Source organism: Palaemon carinicauda, chromosome 27 (assembly GCF_036898095.1).
Source record: "Palaemon carinicauda isolate YSFRI2023 chromosome 27, ASM3689809v2, whole genome shotgun sequence".
Lineage (NCBI taxonomy): Eukaryota > Metazoa > Arthropoda > Malacostraca > Decapoda > Palaemonidae > Palaemon > Palaemon carinicauda.
In genome coordinates this window covers 72375635-72385563 of record NC_090751.1, presented here as the reverse complement: position 1 = coordinate 72385563, position 9929 = coordinate 72375635, and the positions used below count along the sequence as shown (strand labels likewise).

General features: G+C 41.8%; 1 protein-coding gene across 1 annotated transcript; it reads left to right on the top strand.

The window, feature by feature from the left end:
- Window positions 1-1093: 1093 nt before the first annotated feature.
- LOC137620960 (uncharacterized) lies at window positions 1094-1825 on the top strand. The gene has a single exon (XM_068351402.1). The coding sequence runs from the start codon at window positions 1094-1096 to the stop codon at window positions 1823-1825; it is 732 nt and encodes a 243-aa protein (XP_068207503.1).
- The last annotated feature ends 8104 nt before the right edge of the window (window positions 1826-9929 follow it).

Genomic DNA, 9929 nt, shown 5'->3' with positions numbered 1-9929 from the left:
CCCCGCGCCTGTGAGGCCCCGCGAAATTTTATTCATAATTCGGGGTGGGCACTTTATAATCAATGGAAAAAAATTTCTCCACGCTTGTGTCAATGAATTTCTGCGAAATAACACCTACACAGGCAATTACAACATTTGCAATTTGGCAATTAGGCATTTGCAATTTGGCAATTCGCAGCATTTGAGCTGTGCAATGAATGTGCCGTTTAGTATGCATGAAAGTGAGTTATATTCACTTCATCGGTTCAATGACTTTGAATTTCATACAGTTTGCTTGCAAGCAACATTTCGAATTCGTAAGTTGATGCAATAATGCAAGCTCGGTTTTATGTCAATCTATCATATAAATTGTGTAAATAATATTCATTGTGTGTGGACCAGTGGACTTTTCTTTACTTCTTGTTGGGTCCACGTGGCGCGATTACTAACGTTCAATCTGCACTCTGATTGGCTGTTGAACCCTGTATGCACATGCTTACATGTATGCATTAATGACTCATGATAAATCTTGTGCAACTATTTTCACGAATACTCTTTATTTTGTGCTAGCAAGCTTTTTTTATCAGTTTGCTCTTTCTGCCTGAAGTGTTCACTCTCATTGTTTTCTGAGCGCAGTGGTCTCATCTGAATTCTTGACGTACCTTCCGGCTCATTTCTGTTCAGGTGTGAATTTCATTGATTGAAACCTTTTCTATTTGCCTGTCAACAAAAACAGGAAAAGACTAACTTGTCAAACATCAGTTACAAAAAAAGGTTCCACCTCTCTTACTGTCGAACCCGTCTCAGTTTTCTCGTTGCTTCATCCCCTCATCTGTTAATGTTTGGAACACCCTTCCTAATGATGTCGTCAAGTCAAATGATTGTTATACTTTCAAAAAACACGTTAATGCTTTTTTTTCTCTAGTGCCTCAACGTTTTAGTTTTTCCATGTTCATTTTTTTGCCTCATCAATGTTTCTTCTAATATTTTTATTTTTATCATCGATGATGTGCCGTTAACTAGGCCTTCGGGTGTATGCATCTCTTGCTTTCTGGTTGGTCGCCAGTTTGTTAAAGACCTGAGATCCCAGTTCGATGATTTTGAAGCAAAAGCTATGGCTAAGTGTGATCCCAGTGACGTGACTGGTAAAGTTGCATACTACGCCAACAGGCAGTCACAGCAGATTAGAAAGCTCAAGCGTCATCACGATGAACTAGACTCGGTGGAGGATGTTACGCTGAAAGGGAGAGACATGTTTAGAGTGACTGCTTTCTTGCCAATCATTGACAAGCTCTATGCTGCCCTAACACAACGCCTTGCAGCTTACAGCGACCTTCGAGAGAAATTTGGGTTTTTATCAGAAATCTCAAACAAAATAAACACTGAACTTAAAGCAGCTGCTGAAAAGCTTGTGTCTTCATATCCTAATGACTTGGAGGCGGGATTGGAGTCGGAGCTTTTGCAGTTTGCACACCTCATGAAATCCATTCCAAGAGGTTCATCCGAAAGTGCTCCTTCATTAGGTGGTGTAAAAGCTGCACAAAGACAAAGTCCGGAACAAGAAATGTATCAGATAATTCACAGACATTACATGGTTGAAACATTTGCTAATGTTGAAATTGTATTACGACTCTATCTCTGCATGTTTGTCACAAACTGCACTGGGGAGCGATCATTCTCCAAGCTGAAACTACTAAAGAATTATCTAAGAAACACCATGGAGCAGAACCGCTTATCTTCATTCACCCTGTTGAGCATTGAGCATGAAAAATTAAGGGTGCTTGATTTTACTGATGTCATCAAACAGTTTGCAAGTAAGAAGGCTCGAAAAAAATCATTTTTCTAATGAGAAAAAGTTGAGTGCACAGTGCAAATTGCATGCAATAAACGAAACCCACTCATTTTGCCATTTTGCCACTCACTTCAGTCAAACGGTATTTTCTTTTGTTTATGGTGTATTATTGAAGTTATTATTTTTCAGTGGTGCATCAATATAGTTGGGGATCTCCTTAGTTAATGGTTTATTATTATGGTAATTTTTTTGTTATGCTTCAAAAAAGCAAATGTGTAATGTTCAACTGTGAAATGGTCACTTGGATAATTATCAATAAATTGAATATTGTTTAAAAAGAAAATTTATTTCAACGCTTACCTCTTTAGTTAATGGTATATTATTATAGTTATTTTTTATAGTTGAGCTTCAAAAAACCATATGGGTAATGTTCAACTGGGAAATGGTAATTTGGTTAAATTTCAATAAATTTAATATTGTTTAAAAAGCTAATTTATTTTAACGCTTCGCTCGTACACTGATTTGAGGGCCCGGTAAGGTCACCGGGTCTAAGGCCCCGCACAACCTAAATCTGCCTCTGCATGGAAGGATAATACATTGCTGAAAATGTATGCTTAATGCTATTTACACTACAGAACTCTTTAAACTCTTGTGAGGTAAACTATGGACCATTGTCAGTTATAATTCTTTCCGGAATACCATATGTAGAAAAAAATTGCCATTAACTTTTATATAGTCGCATGAGATGTAGTTGTTTTCATTGGAATTGATTTTGGATAATGGCTGCAAATAATTACAACTATCAAAGATAAATAACCTAAAAAAGACCAGCAAAATCTATGCGTACTATTTGCCATGGATACCTGGGCAACTCCCACAAGTGCATCTTAGCAAAATGGGGATTGTTCTGTTGCATAACACAATTTTTTATAAATAACCAAATATCTTTATTTACACCTTGCCAACAGACAAATGTACTTCCAAAAGACTTTGATCTGACCATGCCTTGGAAATCAGCATGTATTTCAGACAAAACCTCATTGAACTAGGAATAACTACTCTTGAAGCTTCCATGATAAAACCTTGTGTTACACGATGTCCATTCGAAATATCCTTATTTTGTTTAAAATTTTCTCCCTTTCCACGTAAGTCCCTACCTGTTATTAAACTCTCTAGAGTCTAAACCTTACTAAGTACTGGATCTTTCTTGGTGTTGTGTGCAATATCCTTTGTTGTAATAAATACATTATATGCCAATACTAATACACACTTTCAACATATTGTTCTGATGCTTTGTCTACTGGAAATCTAGATAGAGCATCTACATTACCCATCCTTGATGTAGGATGATATTCTATATAATAGTGGTATGCGACTAAAGCAACTGGCCAACATTGTAATCTTGCAACTACTAATATAGGTAAACTTGCTTTTGGACCCAATATTGCCAATAAGGTTGGGTTCACAAATTGAAGCAAGTGTGAACTTTTTCCCATCATAAAGATACATACGGAATTTCTTAACTCCATACGCTAATGCTAAACCTTCTTTTTCTATTCGTGGGTAATTCCTTTTTGCCTTGTTCAATACCTTAAAAGTGAATGGAATTGAATTTTATGTTCCAATTTGCATTACATGGGGGTAATACTGCACCTAAACCTATGTTTAATGCATCACATACTAATCTAACTGACATATCCATTTGATAATGTACTAGAAATCTAGGTGATGTTATTTCCTGTATGATTCTTTTAAAAGATTCCTGACAGTCTTTTGTCCAATTCCACTATACACCCTTATTCAGTAAGTTATACAATGGATGTGCAGTTGTAGATAAATTCTGAATGAAATTCCAATAAAAAGTTACTAAACCTAAAAATTCCTTAATATTTTCTGGTACATTTGTTGATTGTACTGCCTTAGTTTTCTTCTTAGTCTTTGGAATACCTTTTGTCATTAATTACGAAACCTAAGTATTTCACTGAATCAACTTCTAAAATACATTTTCGCTTATTAACGCTAATGTTATGCTGCTTCAACTTCTTTGGAATTGTCCATAATCTTTTTCTAAGTCCTCTTTTATCTTTACCCGAGACTAAAATATCATCTGTGAAAATTAATACTCCTTGCATTCCTATAAAAATCTTATCCATAGTTTGTTGCCAAATTACTGGACTGCTTGCTACTCCATAAGGTAATCTCTTTGGACTAATAATTCATTTACTGTACATAATTCTTGAGAATGTTTGTTCATTGGAAGCTGTTGTAATGCTTGTCTAAGGTCCAACTTAGAGAATAAAGTACATCCTGACATAGTTGCAAACATGTCTTTCGGGTTTTTGAGTAATGAATGGTAATGAATGTTGAGCTACCTGAAGCTGTGGATTCAATATTACCTTGTAATTCTCATATAAACTAACCTGACCATTTTCCTTCATCAAAGGAACTAATGGTGTAGCCGAATCTGAATATGTAACCTTTTCCCATGAACCTTCACTCTTTACCCTCCTGGTTTCTGTTTCAACTGCACTTTTCAATACACATGGTAAGGGTCTTGGAGCAAAAAATCTAGGAGTATTATTTGTTTGCAAAAGTAAAAACTCCTTTGCATTCTTTACTGTACCAACATTGTCTTTAAATATGTGTTGAAACTCTGATACAATATTATCCACAGAAACTTATTTTTTTTTTTTTTTTTATCTTGTATACCGTTAATCTTCAAATTACTAGGCCAAACTAATTTCAAATACTATAACCAATACAAACCTAGCAAAGTTTTTCCTTTACCTTTAACTACTGTTAATTGCATTCTACCTAAATTCTGTTCTTTATACTATACTTCTACATTTGAAGCAACTATTACCTGGATATCAAAACCAATATAACCTTTCAAAACTTTAATTGTACCTTCTAATAACAAATTAGTAATGGTTTTTTGGGCTCAGGCCATGTCATCCTGATGGAAGGTCCTTTATAGTAGCTTCCTAGGTTATATTTACCTACAGTGGTATATCCCAGAGAATTTTACTTAAGGTATCCAGAATTCTAACTCCTGGCGCGAATATCCCTGGCTTTCGTCTTTAGGCATATCGCATAATATCAGAGGACGTATTCTTGACACGCCACATAGTTATCTACACCCCTAATAGCGTTTATGCTTCGAGAGGGGAAAGTGGCAAGAATTGAAGGAGGGCCGTTATTAAGGCAACGCTCCTACTTGTACTATTGTTGAGCGCCAGTCTGATGTCACGTCCCGGTGCCATCTTGTCATTCTTTCTCTTGCAGCGATACTAACTTGGTGTTTCCCAGTGCTTTCTCGCTATTTTGGATTGTTTTAGCTGCTATGATGCTTTCTCCAGCTTCATCTGCCTCTGGAAAGTTGAGTATTATGTTTAATTTGTATAAATGTAAGCTCTTGACAGTTTTTTAATCGATTCAAGACGTTATTAACGTAACCAGAGCTGTTGCCTAACCGGATGGCGTCATGGACACGGTCATTCGATATGCATGTGTAATATAGTTAGCAGAACGACCTTCCCTGTATATATTCGCTTTAATAAATTTAGCTATTTAGCATTTTTAGCTAGGAAATTTTATATTATGTCGATGGTACCGTGGTTTCGGCGATTATTTACCAATCCTCACTCATGCAAGGCCTACTAGCCTAGGCACCTAGCCTTTACTCTCATGCATGGTATAGTTTTCTTAGTGTGATAATTTATTGAAGCTTTAGGCAATATTTTGTACATATAAGATATTACTGTATAAATTTTCCTCTTCCAAGATAGTATACGAGAGAGTTTCTGTTGTCGATTCTCACCGAGCCTAGGCTACTTCCATACATGTCCCCGATTGCTCTTGTATCGTCTTATTAAGTGGAGACTGACACCTCCTAATCTTTTTAAACAATACCAATCTCCCTAGGGGATTTAAGACCAATCTCTTTTCCCTCTGAATTAGCCTAGGCTAAACCCTTGTCGGTTTTATGCTGAATTTTATTCGGGTAAATCTAGGCTAGGGTGTTTCTGCCCCTTCCCTTAACCGCAAATACTGGTTTTGGTTTTGGGTCAGAACATCAGAGTATTCAGTCTGTGATCGGTGGCCAACTGGCTTGGTTAATTGACTTCCTAAGTCAGGTTAGGCTATCGACGCAGGAGGCTAGACTTCCCTAGACCTCACTTGAAGGCATTATATGACATGATACCTCCTTCCTGTGGCCTAGCATACAGTCCTGTGCCGGCAGAACCTAAGCTGAAGAATTAAATTCTTCTATTGCTTGGGGGACTCCGACACTAGACTCTGTTCTTACCATCTGAGACAGCAGCGAGGGTGCTGCCATCTCATTCTGTACCGGGCTAACCCTGGGCTAAGGAATCGAATTCCCTGGCCCCTTGGGTTGGTCCTTGTACTAGAACGGAGTCTTTTTAGGTGAAATAGAACCTGCCGGTTCCTACCTCACCTACAGGACCCTCACCCCTCCCCTTGCTGTCCTTTAGTGATGGCCTAGCCTTTTCATATCTTGGCCATCATCCTACAATTGACCCTAGTGCATGTAGGTTGTGGGATTTGCTCATGTTCTCTGTCAGCTGCCGGCTGTGCCGGCTGCCAGCAGAGATTCCCCCAACCCTATCGAGTGTTCATAAGTCCTCTCTTGGTCTGCCTTTCATAACCTTGCCGGCAGAGTTTTGTTGGGTTGGGACTGGATAGAAGCCAGAATGTATCTATTCCCCCTTCCATATGAACCCTCATTCTGGATGAAGGGCTGTAAGGCTGACCTTTACACGCCCCCCCCCCAACCCCCCCCCCCCCACCCCCATCCATGCTTTCTCTTTCTCTCTTACCACTAGTACCCTAGGTCCTAGCTGCTGGCATCCATGAAGCCGGCAGCCGGCTGGTTTGCGGATCGCCGACAGAATACACTGCCGCCGAATGCTACAGGTTGCCGATGATTGGCGGCCCACTGGCTGCCGGCGACTTACCGGCCGGCTGCCGGCAGCTATGATGACTGCCGGCAGCTGGTCGAATGCTTGTCTGACGAAATATCTATTGCCGTCGGCTGACGGAGGGCCGCCAAGTGCCAGCGACCCCCCGGCGGTCTGCCGCCCACTACCACTAGAAGGCAGTGCACCTTCTATTTAAACCCAGGAACTACCATGCCCTCGTATACCAGCATGTCCTACAGTATATAGCTGAATACTGGCCAGTAGATTGCAATACTGATCATACTGCAATAAGAAAACTACCGTATGGCTTGTACTGTAGCCCATATAATTTCTAACCTACATGGTGTCTCATGGGCAGCCTGTTGTGAGACCACTTGATACAAGAAAGTGAGTTCTTTCTTTAATTTACAGTGATCACTACATTCAATCCCCTATATTGAATTCTAGAAGATGGTGTTATGTTACACCATTATATAACCTGAGGATAAACGTCTTCCATTATTATTCATATCCTTAAGAAATACCCTGAGACTCAATTTTGGGGAGGTCATAGCAATTGGCTGAACAGGGAACACATGTAGGTGTCTTTCCTCTTTCCTTTCTCGCTTACCTATCCTAAGCTAAAAATATATATAAAATTGTATGATGAATTTTGTGAGATAATTCACCGAATACTTATCTGCCTTTCCTTTCTTTACTTGAGGACCATCCCGAGTGTGGAAACAATTTCTGTAAGGTCGGTAGTAAGAACTTCTGCGGCCATGGACTGTGCAGGACGCACGCGCTGCGCAGCGACGAAGGGCTCTCTGAAGTGTTGGGACCTCCAGGTATGTGATGTATGCTCAAATCTGGTTAGTGAGGCTTTTGATGATCAAAAGTCAACTGAGTCAAGGGATGCAGCAAGAGAGAAGCCGCGTAGATGGGTCAGAGGTTTTCAGAAGAACACCACTGGCCCATAACTTCCTAACGAATAGATGAGGGCCTGTCTTTTCCCTAGGCCATCTTCGGATGCAGTTATCCTGCAACCTCAGATTCCGATAGAACCTGAAGTTTCGGATGCCATGAAGGACATCCAGCTAGAAGACAACATGTCGGTTGTTTCCGAAGAGACGGAACGAAGTCCTCTAGCCGAAGAACAGGAGCAGGAGTCTGTGTTACCTCCTGAAGACGACGATGAAAACCGAAATTATTTTGGTTTTATCGGCTCCGGTGACTGAGCCTGTCCCTTCAACCTCCTTTGCCCCTCAATTGGACAATATTAGTCATACCTTAACTTCTCTCCTGTCTATGTTTCAGGATATGAAGAAGGAGTCATCTGAGAAGGAAGCTATGCTTCGATCTGAGATGCACCAGCTCGTGACTTCCCATTTAGCTCCGAAGAAGCTAAATGTTAAGGACCTTCCCCCTTTCTCGGACGTCAACCCATGGAGGTATGCTGAGCACATGCCTATGTCAGGAGGGAAGATCTTCCTCTCGGACAAGCTGGGTACGGTCCCAGTAGAGGATATTGAATTTTTGCCCAGCAAAGGAGCCTATCCTGACTGCTACGTTCGTCTGAGGACGGAACCTCCCTCGAAAGAGGAAACAGAGCCAAAAGTGGTCATAATACTTGACCTCCCCAAAGCCCAAGCCTTGTTCACCAGTACCTTGAAAGAGAGGGCCTTCACTAGTTCTAAGGTACCGGCTCTCAGCAAGAAGCATCCGTCTTTCATTGCTGTTTCTTCCCGTGCCTTCCCCTTTATGGAAAAGGGTTCAAGGCAGCCTTAAAGGCAGTCGAGGCAGGGAAACCTTGCTCCACACTCGAAGAGTGTAGGCTGTTCTCCCTTGCCCTACCATCGGATGATGCGGACTGGAAAGATGTCTATAACACCTTCTCAGTCGGGAAGTTGGAGTCTGACATTGCCGGACGTCAGTTCGGAGAAGACCTCCCTAAGTTGTCGGACTTCCACCTGCGCAGGGAGCAGGAAACGAAGGAAAGACTTGCCGCCTCGATGTCTCTTCAGACGAGACTGGAGACAATGGCAAGCGTTCCCCAAACCCCAGATATGTACATGGTCTTTGCCAAAGCTCACCTGGCAACAGTCACTAAAGACCTGTACAACTTTATTAAAGCCAGACGGGCTTGTAGAGAGTTCGTGTTCGCCTCGGCTGCGGTGACGCACGAACCAAGGAATTTGATAGCTTCCAACATCTGGGGAAAAGACCTCCTCCCAAGTGAAGCGGTCAAAGAGGTAGTCGACAAAGCTGCCACGGAGAATAGGAATCTTCTCCAAAAGTGGGGCTTGTTGACTAAGAGAAGAGTCTTCACCAGATGAGGGTCCCCAACCCAAAAGGAAGATTAAGTGACCAAGAGCGCCCTCTCGCCCACCTCGACAACAGCAACTTCATGTGGCCACGGTGTCCCAGACGGTGGCACAACCACCCACCACGTTCCAACTGGTGCCCCAGCAACTAGCAACACAGTCGCCTGTTTTCACCCCAGCCTTTGAAAGGCAATCCACGACCTTTCAGCCGAAGTCTCGAGGTTCCTTTCGAGGCTCCTCTAGACGCCCCTCTAGAGGCAGGGGAAACAAGGGTGGACGTGGCCAAGCAGGCAAGTCCTCCAACCAGCACTCAAAGTGAGATGCTTCCGGTAGGAGGGAGACTTTTCTCTTTCCGGGATCGGTGGACCTTCAATCCCTGGGCCCACAGCCTGATCAAGAACGTACTGTGTTGGAGTTGGAACGCAACTCCACTAATTTTCCCTCAATTCTTCCAACACTCAACCCGCATTCTGGAAGAATATGTCCAAGAACTCTTAAACAAGAGAGTCATAAGGAGGGCAAAGTCCGTCAAATTCCAAGGAAGGCTGTTTTGTGTTCCGTAGAAGGACTCGGAAAAACTCAGTCATTCTGGACTTATCACCACTCAACAAGTTCATAGTGAACCACAAGTTCAGGATGCTTACTCTTCAACACATAAGGACCCTACTGCCCAGACAGACATACACAGTCTTCATAGACATGGCAGACGCATATTGGCATGTCCCAATCAATCGTCAAGTTTCCTCCTACCTAGGATTCAAGCTACAAAAGAGACAATACGTCTTCAGAGCCATGCCCTTCGAACTAAACATAGCCCCAAGGGTATTCACAAAGGTTGCGAACGCAGTCATTCATCAACTACGCCTAAAGGGAGTTCAGGTGATTGCCTACCTGGATGACTGGCTGGTGTGG